Genomic DNA, 15,973 nt, shown 5'->3' on the forward strand with positions numbered 1-15,973 from the left:
AAACAAGGAAACAGAAATACAAAATATATCATCAGATGCTGAAACAGGCCACTAGAATGAATAAAACAGGCTAAGCGGTCTGGGGAGTGTGAAGGAGTTTGCTGTTCTGGGTTGGGAAGTCAGGGGAGGCCTCTCTGAGTTAACATGTATTTGTTTTTCCATTCTTCAATGACAAGCCCAGGGAAACCCGTTATAAGGGCACTGAACCTAGCTGGTGGGGAGTGGGGGTCTTGGGTTAAAACTTCCTGGAGGAAGGAAGTGGCTTCAGGTGGGAATCGTGGCGGAGGGTTAGGGCCAAAGCAGCCGTGTGCTGCCCCAGGATCGTTGCACCAGCCACACCCACTTCCAATAAGAGCCCAGTCAACACATTTCAAGGGGCAGTTATGATAAGATGATAGATTCTTTCCTCTAGATCGGGGTCTGCAGGCCAACTCTGGCCTGCCACCTGATTTCGTAAATAAATTTTTATTGAAACAGCCACGTTCATTCATTTACACAGTGTCTCTGGCTGCTTTTGTACAATGGCTGAGTCAAATAGTTGGGACAGAGACCACGTGGCCCATGAAACTAAAAATATTTACTATCCAGCCCTTTACGGAAAAAAATTGCCAACCCCTCTTTTAGAAAATGCTTCCTAGAAGACAAAACTTTATTTTTAATCCAGCCACTTGTTCGACGCTCACAAGGGCTCTGAATAACAGACTGAGTTTTGTTATTACTTCTGGTTTGCAGATAAGGAAAGTGAGGCTCAGAGGTAGTGGCCCGAGATCACATAGCTGGTTAAGCGGCCGAGTCGGGGGCCTCCTGATCCAGTGTCCTCACGGTTTGTGAGACCCAGGTGTGCACGCTTTAGCTCATTTTTATCAGAGCTCTTCTCCTCCAAAATCCCCCAGCTTATGAAACACGCATCAGGTCCCCAGCCAGCTCTTTAAACTATAATCGCCTCCCCCAACATCTACAGATGGAAAACAGATGTGACTTTGGCAAAAAGAAAGCAGGAATCAGCAGGAAATGCAGGCTGCAGCCCAGCAGGCCTTTCGGAGGTACGGCCTGATGGATGCGATCCCTGATCCACGCAAGACAGATGTTTCGACCACAGGTGAATTATTTGGCAGCTGTGCCCCAGCCTCCCAGTGTTGCTGCCTGAGGCCCCACTGTGTGCAGGGCTGAGCCCCGAGCCCTAAGCCTTGGGCTCCAGGCTTCAGGGAAGGAGAATGCAGCCCTAACTATCCCTAGGATGTCGGGTGGGAGCCAGTGCATTTAAATGATGCTTAAAGCTTATGTTTGTCCACAAATAGCTCTCAGGTCAGGGATCCTGTGTGGGCATTTGTCACCACATCAGGGAAGAGAGACCCAGATTCTGCTGACCAGCTGTGGGGCCTGTAGCAAATTTCTCCCATCCCTGAGCCTCAGTTTCCTCACAGTGAGGTTGGACTTGATGAATCCAAGGCCACTGGTGTGCTAAGTCAGCGATGATATGAACCATCTCATGGGAGCTAGCCGTCTGCATCTCTTCCCCACTCCATGTTCATGTCGGTAGCTTGAAGTTGGCCGTTGTGGAAAGATTCATGCCAGGCAAATTGGCAAATGCAGCAAATCAGAACTTTTTTTTTTTCTTAGCAGAGCCGGTTGTTAAGGATTCCCGTCACACCACTGTCTAAGGCCCATAATGGATCCTAGTTTCCTTGACCATGGCCCCAACCATGGGCAAGACAGAGTGGTGCCTGGTGGGAGCACATGTGGGTCCAGTTCAGCTCACTGTCAGTGTCCTGCATCCCAAGCCCTGTGCTGGAGACTGGGAAGGCAGTGACGGGGCAGAGGCTCAGAGAGATTGAGTGACTTGCCCGAGCTCACATAGCATCCAACCCTGCCTTCAGGGAGTTCACAATCCAAGGAAAAGGGCAGGCTCTGAAACAGTCAAGGGTGTGGGCACTACAGCAGGAACCATCCACCTGTGCTTGAGGATGTGGGAGGGCCACGAGAAGTTAGTAAGGGAAAGGTAGGGAGGGCGGTCCAGGCAGAGGGAACCGTGTGTGCAAAGGCACAGAGGAGTGAAAGTGCACGAGGAGTTCAACCAAGATTCAGCACAGTGGGGTGTCCCATGGCAGTGTGATGGTGGCAGAATGCCATTCGGAGTTGGAAGTTGTCGTTCTGAGTTCCCCCTAATGGAGGAAGGAGTCCTGGAGTCTGTGTAGAGGCCCATCCGACTCAGCGCCAGGCCCGGGCTCTGAGCTCTTGCTGGGAGCTCAGCATTCATTCATTCACTCACCCAGCACCGCCTCTGCCGTGCATGCTCTGTGTACTGGGGAGATGGAGAGGAAGTGCTCACCGGTAGTTGGAGGGACAGACCTGGGATCGAAGGAGTCCCCTTGCAGTGGGCTAGCTGAACGCAGTGTCACGGAACCAAGGAGATGGGCCCCAAGGCCCTTCCTGAGAATCAGCCGAGATTCTCAAGAAGGGCTTGGGGAGAAGAAGAAAAGGGCAAAGCACTTTCCATCCCCACCACGCACAGAGCCGCAGTCCAGAGGGCTTCCTTCCCCATCTGTCTAAGTCCTCAGACCTTGGGCTGGAGCTGGACCATCCTTCTGGCTGAACGTCACTGTCCCTTCAAGCAGGGTTTCTCACCTTAGCACTATAGACATGTGGGGACTGAGTAATTTATCTTTATGGAGGGCTGTCCTGTGCACTGTAGGTTGTTTAGCAGCATCCCTGGCCTGTATGCTAGTAGCAAAAGCAACTCCAGACATTGCCAAATGGCCCCTGAAGGGCAGAATCACCCTGGTTGAGAGCTACTGCTCAAAAGCAAATGAACTTGCCTGATTGTACTTTTGGGTGAGCTATTAATACAATACCAAGAAAAAATTGGTGTTCTTGGAGGCGGAGTAAAAATTCAGTCAGCTCTTAACCAATGCATGAGTTACAGGTGAATTCCAAAAGGCACAGAACTGTTTCATATCCATGCTGCTGGACATGCCTTGTTCCCTAATTCATAAATCAAACAAGAAAAGAATCTCCCGTGTGCCAGAATTCTAATGATTAAATCATCAACGTGGAAGACAACTGCAGGCACAAAATAATCTTTCCCCAGGAACTCTATAGTCGTGTCTCAGGCTCATGAAGGTTTATGGAAGATGTTCTCCAAAACTGACTGACCCTGTGCACAGGCACAAGGACCTTGAAAGAAATGATCAGAGAGCTCAGAGCGCAGAGCTGGAATAGGAGGAACGACATTCCTCCTTAGTGGGCATTTCCATGGAGGCGGTATAGAAGCACTCCACTGTAAATCATTTCCTAGAATTCTCACCAAAACCCCATTGGATGTCATGCTATCTGTGTCAGTTCACATGTGTCTAGAAATGCAGGCTCAGAGAGCTAGAACACTTAGCCCACGGTCTTATAGCTGGTAAGGAGTCCGGGTCTGACTCTGCTTTTCAGTGCTGTGTGTTACCAACCCCATCAGCCGATTCATTTTACAGGTGGAAAAACTGAGGCCGCCTGAGAAAGCAGAACAGATATGTCAATAATAGCTCACTTTTCCACTGCGCTCCATGAGTACCGAATCACTTTCGTATTCTTTTTCTCATTTCATTCTCTCAAAAAATGTGAAAGGCCGTCAGGGCATCTTTTTTTGTTTTTTTTTTTTTTGTTTTTTCTTTAGTGGTACACGGGCCTCTCACTGTTGTGGCCTCTCCCGTTGCGGAGCACAGGCCCGGACGCGCAGGCTCAGCGGCCATGGCTCACGGGCCCAGCCGCTCCGCGGCACGTGGGATCTTCCCGGACCGGGGCACGAACCCGTGTCCCCCGCATCGGCAGGCGGACTCTCAACCACTGCGCCACCAGGGAGGCCCCTGTCAGGGCATCTTTTAGGCCCACCTCCAGCCCCCTCCTTCCCCAAGGTATCTATTACTGTCAAGAGGCTCTGAGCCCCGGGAACATCTCCCACAAAAGCAGTAGTGATGTTATTCCTTTCAGAGGTATTTACATTTTAGAAGAAACCCTAGGGAAAGGGCACTGCTTAACCCAAAAGAATGAAGGTTGGAGGGGAAACTTTAGGCCTGGTAGCATCTGGTCGAGGGAGGGCTTCACTTCTGCAAGTGGAGAGAGAGATGTGTGGTTCCCAAAAGACGTCAATGTTAGACAGACATCTGCTTCTGGGTGCTTCCATGAATAAGTGTGACGTGAACTTAACTGAAGGCGTTGCAGGGGAAGAGCTGGGAAAGGGGAAGGGGCTGGGTCTTGCCCACGCAGCAGAGGGCACTTTTCTCAGTTCCTTCTTCCTAAACCCAGACTGTGTCTCAGGCCTCCCGACCAGGCTGTCCCAGGGTCGCCCCCTGTCATGAGAGTCAGGAGAAAACAGGAAGACTCCTCTTCCAGGAGTGACCACCCCCCACCCAGCAAACCACCGTCCCCTTGCCCTGGACAGGGAGCGGCTCACAAGGAGAGCCTCACACTCACCACCTTCTGCCTCCTTCCTCTCCCAGGGAAGTCCTACGGGGCAGACGACTTCCTGCCGGTGCTCATGTACGTGCTGGCCCGCAGCAATCTCACGGAGATGCTTCTCAACGTGGAGTACATGATGGAGCTCATGGACCCTGCCCTGCAGCTGGGGGAGGGTGAGTCACCACCCCAGGCCCATCTCCGGAACCCTGGGGCCCATCGCCCACTCCTGACCCAGCCACACCAAAGGCTTGCTGGAGGGCCCAACAATTACCTCCTGGATGCCAGACTCCACTAAGCCCTGGGACACAACAGTGCCTGACACAGTCCCTGTCCTGGGGGACTCACAGACTAGCAGGGGAGCTGGGCCAGTAAAGAGACCTTGTCACCTATGCTAGACAAGGGAAGCCCAGAGAGTACCAGAGCACGTTACTCAGGCTGTGCAATCAGGGAAGGCTTCCTGGAGGAGGTGATGCCTGAGCTGAGCATTGAAGGATAAATAGGGGCCAGTCAGATAAAGAAGGGGGAGAGGCAGTCTTCACAAAGGGAGCAGCAGTTGCTGGCAGTGTACAGGATAAGGGAACAATGGTCAGCTCTTAGACAGGGGTGGCCCTGGGGACTCAGCCCCCTTTTCATCCAGATCTGGGCCAGGTACCCGTCAGTGGGAGGAGGGTAATGCTGTGGAGTGGACAAGAGGCCATGCACTCTCCTGTAGGGCGATGGCAGGGGTGTAATTTGTCCCACCCTCACCTTCCCTTCCCTTTCCTCCTTCCTACCACTTTGCCCCGTACACTTAGCCTCGGCCAGTCCTCCACCAAGAATCCCTGAGGTGCAGCCACCCCAGATAGCAGTTCTGAGGGAGCCCCAGGCTCCCTCTGAGACACCACTCCCAAAAGGGTGAAGAGACTCTTAGGCCCCCAGTGGCCCCTTTGGGCTTTGTGGTTCTTGAGATAAGCTGGCCCTCTTTGCATCTGTTTGCATTTTTAGACTGTGTTGGTCTCTGGCGGGACAGTATGACGTGGCTGGTTCTGTGAGTTCTTGGAAGCTCAGGGGAGCGTGTAAAGCTGTGCAGGACTGGCCCGCCCCCGTGGATTGTTGTAGAGTCATAGAGAGTGTCAGGGAAAGAGCCCTTTGGCGGGTGGAAGGATGGAGCGAGGCTGTGGGGCTCTGCACTTGATCTCAGCACTGGCCGGCTCTCTGGCAGTGGTCAGCCCTGCCCTGGCCGCCGTGGCTCCTGTTCCATCCACAGCCTGCATCCTTGCTGCCAGACAGGACTCCAGGCCAGGCGCAGCGGCGAACAGGGACAGGACAGGGACATCCTTGGCCCAACTACCCTCTCCTTATGGACCTGAAGCCCCCCGCCCCAATCCTGTCATAACCTACTGCGATCCTTCTTCCTGTTCCCGAAAGCCACAGGGGGTTCGGGTGGGAAAGCTGAGGTCCTGCAGGCAGGAGAGCTAGTCTGTTCGGGGCTACATTAAGTATTTTTAAAAATTGAAGTATGGTTGATTTACAAGGTTGTGTTTCAGGTGTACAGCAAAGTGATTCAGTTATATATGTATATATATATGTTTTTCAGATTATTTTCCATTATAGGTTATTACAAGATATTGAATATAGTTCCCTGTGCTACACAGTAAATCCTTGTTGCCTATCTATTTTATGTATAGGACTACATTAAGTATTTTTGAGGCAAGCCAAGTACAAATGAATACATAAAGATCTTAAACAGTCCACATTTTCTGACCCAAAACTGCCTGAATACCCTGCAGCCTGCCCCTTTCAGATTTAAGGGTCAGAGCCCCTGCCCCACCTCTGGACCTGTGGGGAAGTTTCTAAGGGATCTATGAGGTGTTTGCTGGAAGAAAAGATGGCAGGGCAGAGCCTCGCATGCCACCACGTACCGCCCCTCCCAGCAGACCCTGCCCAGGGCAGCTCTGAGGACCATGCTGCACACGCCAGGAGGTGGGCTGTGTGGCATGGGTGCCTCTCTCTCTTCCTACGCCCATAGCCAGGGTGGGAGGTCACAGCAGCCAGGACAGCCCAGCCTCACAGGTGTTGGACTCCGACAGAAGGATGACTTGGGGGTCTCCAGCATGGGCAGGAGCTCCCACCCAAGTCTGCCAGCTGGTAGACCTCCATCTAGACATATCTGGGCCCAAGAGCAGGAGGACGGAGCGCCAGGTGGGCAGTGTTCCTGAGTTTCCCCAGCTTCACCCTCCTGTCTTTGCTGGGTGGTGGCCCACAGGGTGCTCCGTCACCAAAGCCTCTGAGGTGCAGTGAAAAGAGGGGCTTGCCTGGGAGGTGGCGGGGTGGGGAGAAGCAGAGCCCCTGCTGGCCAGTCCCCGCCCGTGATGCTCTGCAGAGTCAGACATGCCCGGGACAAGGGCAGGCCCCTGGGAAGTCCCTGCTCTTGAGAACTTGTTACTCCATCCTAAGAGGAGAACTAACACAGGGTGTAGAAAAAAGAGCAGTTTGGAGGCTGGATTTGGTCCCAGTTCTGCCTCTGATCGGCTAGGAGACCTTGGGCAAGTCACTTAACCTCTCTGGCTTGGAAAAGGGAAGGCATTGGGCTAGACTTGGGGTTTTCAGACCACCTGGGCACCTTCTGCAGAGGCAGCTAGGGGAAGGATGAGAGACGGAGGGGGCCTCTGCCTTCTCGTGTTTCACAGTCTGAACAAACACATCTGCATTCACCAAAAAGCCTGCAAGACCGTCACATTCTTTCAACTGGTTCCCCGTGCTGGAATTTGGCAAAGATTGTGACTGGGTCCCACTTTTTCGCAGCAGGCTTCTGGAGAGTGAGAGATCAGGGACTTCCTGTAAGAAGTAGAGAGGAACTGAACACTGGCCTGATGGGACCCTGACCCCTTTCTCCCCCGTCTCTCTGCAGCTCCCACCGCTCTGGGCAATTACAGGGCAGATGGGAGACCCAGGCAGCTGTTGGGCACCTGGCTGGAGCCAGCTCAAAATACAAACCTCTCCAGAAGCACCCTCATAGATTCCTTTACCCACATCCCGTCTGCACCCTGGCTGACAGCTGGCCATCCTGGGCTAGTAATCTCTTAAGAGAGGCAATGAGGTTTTCCCATCAATGGACAGCACCCTCTGCCTGAAGAGAACGCTCGACTCCAAAACTCACAGTGCGAGGAGTTGCCTGTCACCTAGTGGTCATGGCAGGAACTGCAGGACCCCCAAGTCCAAGGGAAGTCTACTGGGAGAGCCAGGAGGCTGTAAAAAAAAGCAGGGCTTGAGCAGGCAGGAGTGCTCTGGCAGGGCTTAGAGTTCCTCCCCTTTGCCCAAGAGGGCGGGGAACCTCCAGAGCAGCTCCCTTAGGTCACCTAACCACCGTGCAATACTCGCGTGTTACCGAGCACTGCACTTTATGTGTATTGATCTCATTTACTTTCCATAACATTATGGATTTTGCAGATGAGGAAATGGGAGCATAGAGGACATTAACTCACCTGAGAGCACAGGGCTCTCTGCCGAAGACTGAGACCTAAACCCTGCTCTCTGACTCCCAAACTGACCATTCGCAGTCAGCACACTGCACTCAGCTCCTCCCTTCCCAGCCAGGGGGATGTGATCACGATGGGAAACAGGACCATGGGGGAATGCCAACTAGAGGACAGGGCTCTCTGCCAGCAAGGGCTGGAGGCACCAAGGAAGGCTTCTTGCACACCCAGGCTTTGAGCTGGGCTGGTAAAGGAGACCCATGAGAGGTCTGCTGGCCCTTCTCTGATAAGGGACACCAAGCCAAGTTCCATGTTGGCCTTGATATACCTATTTCAAAAGCTGTCTTCTTCCTACACTGCCATGAAAGGGCGAGTGATCCTGTGGCAATAAACCCCTTTATCTCGTCCCCCGCCCACCCCAGTCAGGGTATGAACTTTTCCCATACTGGTTGTGAAATTTGTAGGAATATGTAGACAGCTTCATCCAGTGGAGCAGTTAGGAATGCTTTGGGCTGCAAATAATTACGATGTAACTAATAATGGCTTAAATCAGAGTGAGGGACTGGTTTGTCTCTTGCATCAAGAAGTCCTGGGGTAAGCAGCTGATAATGGTGGCAGCTTTTAGCCCCGCCATCAGGAAATCGTAGACCCAGCTCTTTCCATTGCTCTTCAGGATGTGAACTTTTGCCTTTGTGCCTATCACCTCTGATCACAAACAGCCGCTGTGCCTCCAGGCTCACCTCTGTGTTCCAGAAAAGAGGAAGGGGGACAGACAAAAACCAGAAGGGATACAGTAACTGAGTCTGTCCCTTGCAAAAGGCTTTCCTGGAAGCGCCACTCAGGGACTTCCACTTACATCTAAGTAGCCAGAACGGGGTCTCCTGCCCTCTACCCTGAACTACAAGAGAATCTAGGAAGTGAGCATTTTCAGTTGAGTGCGGCTTTACCCCACAAAAGTAGAGTTCAATTAATTAGGAAGAAAGAGAAGATGGGATTTGGGTGGCTCACTAGCAGATGGGCCTCATGTCAAAACTCATTGCCCTGGTACCCAAAGGGCTGGGGAGAGGTTTGGTGAGTGGGAAGGAGGCCCAGGGAAGCACTGCAAGACCTTGGCCAGGCCACCCTGCCCCCTCTAGAGTGAGGGGCGAAACAAGGCTAGTGCTTCTGAAACATTTTAACCAAAGCCTCCAACGAGCCAAGGAGAGGAAACTTGTAAGCATCTGTGCAAATTATTATCTTTTATCTTAAAACTTCATGTGAATTTTGTAGTCTGAAGTATTTCAAAGCTTAAATTAGGAAACATTAGGTATTAGGAATATGTGTGAATTAACTTAAGGTAAAAAGAAATGGAGAAATAAACGAATCAAAGTTTTTACTTTCCTTAAATCTTTAAAAAATAGTGTGTGATAGTATGACCGTAATTAAAATTTTCTCCACATATTTTTAAGTCGATTTTTAAAATAGGGTATATATGACACATACAATGTGGAGTCTCCCACCCACCCATGTCTCCAAGGCGCCCCTTTCCCCACCCTAAAGACATCCGTGGTTCTTGTGTATCTTTACATTGTAAAGCTCATTGTAAAACTAAAAGCTCATTTTAAAACATCACTTAAATACAAGCAAGAGTTACGTCCCCAAAGGAACGAGCTTTGATCAGGGCCATACAGATCAGGGCTGGACTTGAGGAAGCTTGTGAGGCTGCGGTGGGCACAGAGCTGAGGTTGGGCCGGTGACCAACGGGGCGGCAGGCGCCTCCTTGCAGCGGCGATGGGTGAGGCTTAGAGAGGTGGGCGGGGCGGGCCGAGCTGGGACCAGCCCCCTCCCTTTGGGGGTGGGCGGAGTCGGTCCTGGCTCAGCCTCCACACCCTTTCCCCCCCGCAGGTTCCTACTATCTGACCACCACCTACGGGGCCCTGGAGCACATCAAGAACTACGACAAGATCACGGTGACCCGGCAGCTGAGCGTGGAGGTGCAGGACTCCATCCACCGCTGGGAGCGCCGGCGCACGCTCAACAAGGCCCGGGCCTCCCGCTCCTCCGTGCAGGTGACGCCTGGGGCAGAGGGTGGGAGGGGGGACGCCTGGGACAGACGGTGGGAGGGGGCCGGCGGACCTTGCCCCAGACCATCCCTACTGCCCGCCGGCTAACAAGCCTGACGCCGACTGGCTGCTCTGGCCAGCCAGCCCAGCCCCCAGGGGCGTTCACGTGGGAAGCAAAGACACCGGCTCTCGCCTGCCAGCGTGTGCCCAGCCCAGTGGCGGTTGGGGGGTAGGAGTGGAAGTTAAGGGGTGGAGACTACAAAAGTATCAGCAGGCCTCGGTGGGCAAACATGGTAGGGATATGGGACATTTATCCACTCTTCCTTAGCACCTGTGATGTCCCAGCAGGCTGTTAGGGCTGGAGATGTGAACAGTAAGTCGTCCCAGTGAGAAGCCCACGAGGGCCCATTCCCACCTGTGCTTCCCACCCATTCCCATTCCTGCCCCTCATTCCCTATGGTCTGGGTCAGATGCCCTCCTCTGTGCTTCCTGCTGCTCCTTCGCCCTTTACAGCACATGTACACTGTATTGTAACCATCTGTGTATGAAGCTATCACCCTGAGAGAGCAGGGCCCATTGCTCACGTGTCTTAGGGGTCCCAAGCCCAGGGCCTGGGACAGAGTGAGACTGGGGTGCATGCAGAATGGCCAGAGTTAGGACAGTGAGCCAGGCTGCAACCCAGAGCTGTAAACAGCTCTACAGACTCACTTACCTGGCACCCAGAGCTCGCTGGACCTGAACCCCACGCCCGGCTTTCCAGATGGCCTTTCTGTAACCAGCAGAGCCCAGGCCTGGGAGGCAAGAGGCTCAAGGTATGGACCCAGCTCTGTACTAGCTTGCTGTGTGACCCCGAGCAGTGTCTGCCGTCTCTGGGACTCAGTTTTCCTATCAGCTCAGGGAGACTCTGGACTCTTTGAGATCTGTCTCCCCAGTACCTGTTCTAGGCGGCCAAGCTGATGTCCCCTCTCCTCTAATCAATGGTGTCTTGATAATGTTTAGTAACTGGTTCTCTGGGGAGGGAAAAAAAACCCCTCTGATTTCAGCTTCTGTCGATTTCCATGGTATAAATGCTCCCACCATGGCTGATTTCAAGCTACTAACTTGGCATCACTGAACTTGGAGTTGGGAAGCGGGTATGAGCCAGCATGAGTTGGCAAGTACCAGCTCCAGCACACCACCACTCCCCACCGCCTCCTGGGACAGCTGTTCCTCCGCCAGCTCTTGGAATATGGACACTCTTGGTCCAAGCCTGACCCAGGCATTCCTTACTTCTTGCTTCCACCCTGTGGATTCCCAGTGCTGAGCCAGGCAGAGCATCAGTGCCTCCCGCTTAGGGAGGCGAAGCTCAGGAAGAGGCTTGGGATGAGGAGTCTTCTCAGCACTCTTTCTGGGGTATGGGGAGGTCACCACCCTCTTCCTCCTCCCCCGGTGCCTCCTCTGCACCCCATGCCCTAAATCCCTCCCCTGGGAGTGAAAGCCCGGAGCTTGACCGTCATCAGGTGTAAAGGGCCCTTGGGAGGCCTAACGGGGAGACAAGGAGAGCACAGGCAGCCACTGAGACCCAAGGAAGTGGGTGGGCTTTCCTCTCCCGGAAGAAAGACTCTTGACACAGAGCCTGCCCTTCACATGCATTCACTACTCTGCAGCCATAATTACCACCATTCTGAAGCGGTCATCGCCCTCATGGTCCGCCTCCCCCTCATCAGGAGACGGCTGTGCTGCCACCATCCTTCCACGAGGGGGCAGCCCTGCACACACCACTTCCTACCCGTCCCCTGGGTCCTCGGGGGAAGGGGGACTCTTCCAGGCTCTGAGCTAGTTTTATGTGCTTCCTCACAGCCACGTAGTAAGGACTGGTTTTATCCCCAGTTGACAGTTGAGGAAATGGAGACTCAGAGAGGTGTAGGTCACACAGTGGGAGCAGATTCAAAGCCAGGCAGGGACTCCTTCCACCATCTGTGGTGGAGGAAGGTGTGAGTGCGATGTTCTGTGCGAATGCTCCCATCCCCAGCCTCGCAGGCATCGCTTCACCCTTGCCCACGTAGCTTATGAGGTGCAACTCCTCCACCTGTCCTAAAGCCCCCATCCTTCAGGCCCAGCTCCCCAATCCCTTTCCCCTAAGTCTTCTCCCCCGCCCTTCCCTGCCTGCCTGCTCCCCCTCAGAACACCACGCTTCTCACCCCCAGGCTCTTCCAGCCCTAAGGCCTGAACTGTTCTACCTGCCTTAGCTGCCCCAGCTGAGCCATGGATGCTGGGGGTGGGTCTGAACCTCTGGTTTTATTTATGCTGCCCTGCGTGCCCAGCCTAGCGCCTGGGAGGAAGAGGGGCTCAGGGAGGAAGAGATGAGAAAGTGAGTGACAGATGAATAAATGATGGCGAGCCCGTGGACTGGCCACCAGGGGGCGGGCGCTCTCACTCATTGCCGAGACTGCAAGCCAACCGACTGACCTGGAATGGTTGGCCCCATCGAGAGCTGAGGCTCAGAGAGGGAAGGCCCTTGCCTGAGATCACACAGCAGGGTCAGCTGCAGGTGCCCCGACTGCCAGCCTCACGACCCCTCCTGCCATCCATCCGCTCTCTACAGAGAGGACCCCTGGGGTACAGAGAGGACAAAGGAGTTGTTCAAGACCACGCAGCTCCTCACTCCTGTCCAAGCTCCCAGCATCGGGACGGGGGGTGAGACCCGACGCCGGTGACCCACGCCCCCTGCATCTCGCCCCGTAGGACTTCATCTGCGTGTCGTACCTGGAGCCCGAGCAGCAATCACGGACGCTGGCGTCGCGGGCGGACACGTTGGCCGAGGTGCTGTGCGCTCAGTGCGCAGAGAAGTTCGAGGTGGTGCAGCCCCAGGACCACCGGCTCTTCGTGCTGGTGGACGGGCGCTGCTTCCAGCTGGCCGACGAGGCGCTGCCGCACCGCATCAAGGGCTACCTGCTGCGGAGCGAGCCCAAGCGCGACTTCCACTTCGTGTACCGGCCCCTGGACGGCGGCGGGGGCAGCGGGGGCCCGCCCTGCCTCGTGGTGCGGGAGCCCAACTTCCTGTGAGGCCGGGGCTGCAGCGCCTCCAAAGGCAGTGTTCACCCAGGTGGAGAAGCCGTCAGAAGACCCGGCCCGCGCCCTCTCCCCACACACTCACACTCAGCCACACCCACACACGCACGCACACACTCTCCCAACAGGAATGCCCACACATCACACGTGCTCACAACCCACTGAGCGCGCGTAGACCAGCGTGCCACTTAAGCAATGTGATCGGTGGCCCCCAGCTTGCTTCCTGAAGGAGAGTCATAGCCCCCTAGAGGCCACGTTATTCATTAGGCAGAAAGGGAAACGGCTCAGAGGGAGAAGGGGCTCTCCAGCCCCCTGAAGCAGAGTCCAAGCCCGGCCCCCGTTCACACACAGCCCCTCAGGCCAGTCCCTCTGCCCCTGCCCCCCATGCCCGCCGGATCCTCAGTCTTTCCAGGGTAGGGCTTCCCGTTTCCCCAGGACTGTCCTCAGGAGGAGTGGCCCGGCCCCAGCTGCTCCCACACCCCTCTTCCCACAGGATGGAGCTGGGATGCTCTGGACCCTCCCAGCACCTCAGGAGCATCTCAGGGTGTGTGAGGAGACAGCCCTCCCCCGATCCCTGCATAAGAGCCTGCACTTGGCTCTCAGCACCCACAGCCCCGCCGCAGCTCCCAAGCCACTCCAGGAGCAGCCAGACGTGCACTGGGACCTCCAAGTGAAGCCAGCTCCGTGGCTACGTGGGTGAGCGCAGCCTCGGCCACGGGGGACATTGACAGGGCCGTTGCCTTGGGGCGCACCCCAGGGCTGTGGCACCTGTGGCAAGAGGCACCGTGTGGGGAGTGTTTAATAAAAGCCCTTTTGAAAAGGCGTCTCCTTTTCCCGGGCTAGAGCTCTGCTCAGCCAGCCAGGCCCCCCCCCCCGTTAACAGCCTAATCCCCTTCCCAGGTGGAGTACAGAAGACCACCTCCTTTCCACCGAGGGCCCTATGTTTTGACAGAATCTGCGGCGTACTCTCAGCCCTCCGGGCCCTGGCCCCTGTCTGCCCCTCAGCCTGGTCATCTCCGGTCTCCTCCCACCCACGGTTCCCATCATTCCTGCCTCTGCCGCCTAGCCCAGGAATACCGTTCCATATAGTCTTTGCATGGTCAAACTCTCTTTATCCTTCAAAGCCCGTCTCCTCCCCCTGGAGGAAGTCAGCCTTCTCTGACTTCCTAGGCTGGCCAGATAGTCCCTGTCTATGGCCCCCAGCCCCCTCGGATCATCTCTCTCACAAGAGATAGCTCATCAAATTGCATTTGTCTGTTGATATTTCTGCTTTCTCCACCAAATTTGGACCCTTCGTGTCTGTGTCCTCAGCACTGATTAAAATGTGTGTTTGCTGAGTGCCTGTTAAATGTCAGCACTCTCCTAGGCCCTGGGAAACAGCAGAGAACAGAACAGACCAAGCTCACATGGAGCCCCAGTGTGAACAGCAGTGAGCGGTGCGCCCAGGGCAGGTGGGCTGGACTCGCCCGGATTATACCCCTGGGCAGCAACCAGCTCGTTCACCAGTCAGCAAACATCTGTCGAACTCTGGCTCCAGGCCAGCCCTGTGTGAGATGCAGGGATTGCTCCAGGATGCAGTCGGCCAGCCCTGGAGGACTTTCCAGGCCGGGGCTCGGTATAACAGACATGACAAAACGCAAACAGCTTCTGATCTGAGGCTACCCTCAGATCAGAAGCTGAGGGTAGCCGGCTCTGATCCCAGGTTGCCCTTTCCTTCCCCAGCCCCCTACCCACCACCCAGTGCAGACACTGTTGCCTTCCTGAGCTTCCAATGCTCCCTGCAGCCCTGAGCTGAGCTGGCCATACAGCCTCGTGCCCCCAGCTGTACGGCAAAGTGCCCACCACCTCCCACTAGGCCTGAGGCTGGTGGGGAACGTCAGAGGCGGGTCCATTTACCCAAGCACCCTCTTGGCCAAGTGGGGCCCAAACTTGGGGTGGGGTTGGAGTTCAGAGGGTAGATCGGACACCAGCCCAGCCCTGGGAGTCTTCTGTCCAGCCAGTGAGCTGGACCGGGGACCACTGTAAGAACGCGTGTGTGTGTGTGTGTGTGTGTGTGTGTGTGTGTGTGTGCGTGCATGTACGTGCACAAGCATATGTGCCGGGCCCACCGTCCTGGGGCCTCTCCCATCAGGAGAGGCCGGAGAGCAGGAGGGGTGGGGGTATCTGGACCCCTGTCTTCTGGATGCCTTCTGCCCCCGGGGAGGTGCGGGGGCCTGATTCAGGGCGCAGAAACACCCTCGCATGTACTGAGCCCTCACAGGGGTGCCTGGCACTGGTTAGTGGCTGCTCTGTGATTTTATTTAATCCACACACCAGCCCCTCGTGGGAGGTATTTATGGATGAGGACGCAGAGGCTCAAAGGAAGGGGGAGAATGAGTTAGTCTACTTGGGCGGCCTTAGCAAAATACCACTGATGGGGCAGCTTCGACAACAGACGTTTATTTTCTCACAGTTCCGGAGGCTGGAAGTCGCAGATCAGGGCTGGTTTCTCCTTGGCTTGCAGACGGCTGCCTTCCCACTCTGTCCTCACACAGCCTTTTCTCTGGGCCTGAGCAGCCCTGATCTCCTTCTCTTCTGAGAACACAGGTCCTATTGGATTAGGGCGCAGCCATATGACCTCATGCTACCTTAATTAACCCTTTAAGGCCCCGTCTCCAAACACAGTCACATTCTGAGATGCTAGAGGTTAGGGCTTCAACACATGAACTTGGAGGGCTCACAACTGGGCCCATAACAAGGGGTGACTTGCCCAAGGTCACACAGCTGGTTAGAGGCCAAAGTGAGGTTTGAACTCGGGGCTAACCCACCCCCAAATTCAGGGCTCTCTTTTCTACCCGGTGCAGCATCCCAAGTGACCTGTTGGTAGAAAACCAAAGTCAGATGAGCCTCGCCCGCCAGGCCCGCTCTGGCTGAACTTGCCTGAGGCCATGGTGAGCATCGCAGGGCTGACCTGATCCAGAGGCCCAAGATGCAAGTGAAGCGGCC

General features: G+C 55.1%; 1 protein-coding gene across 3 annotated transcripts in view; it reads left to right on the forward strand.

Annotated features, from left to right (window-relative positions):
- The window catches only part of RIN3 (Ras and Rab interactor 3), a 117,313-nt gene extending 103,505 nt beyond the window's left edge, over nt 1-13,808 (forward strand). The window contains exons 8-11 of one of the 3 annotated variants that reach the window (XM_032620012.1): nt 4,482-4,613; nt 9,780-9,943; nt 12,662-13,022; nt 13,482-13,808. In XM_032620012.1, coding sequence (XP_032475903.1) covers nt 4,482-4,613; nt 9,780-9,943; nt 12,662-12,982 — 617 coding nt within the window. In that variant the 3' untranslated portion in view covers nt 12,983-13,022; nt 13,482-13,808. The other 2 variants (XM_032620026.1, XM_032620018.1) reach the window with 2 other exon arrangements.
- The last annotated feature ends 2,165 nt before the right edge of the window (nt 13,809-15,973 follow it).

Source organism: Phocoena sinus, chromosome 2, assembly GCF_008692025.1.
Source record: "Phocoena sinus isolate mPhoSin1 chromosome 2, mPhoSin1.pri, whole genome shotgun sequence".
Classification (NCBI taxonomy): Eukaryota; Metazoa; Chordata; class Mammalia; order Artiodactyla; family Phocoenidae; genus Phocoena; species Phocoena sinus.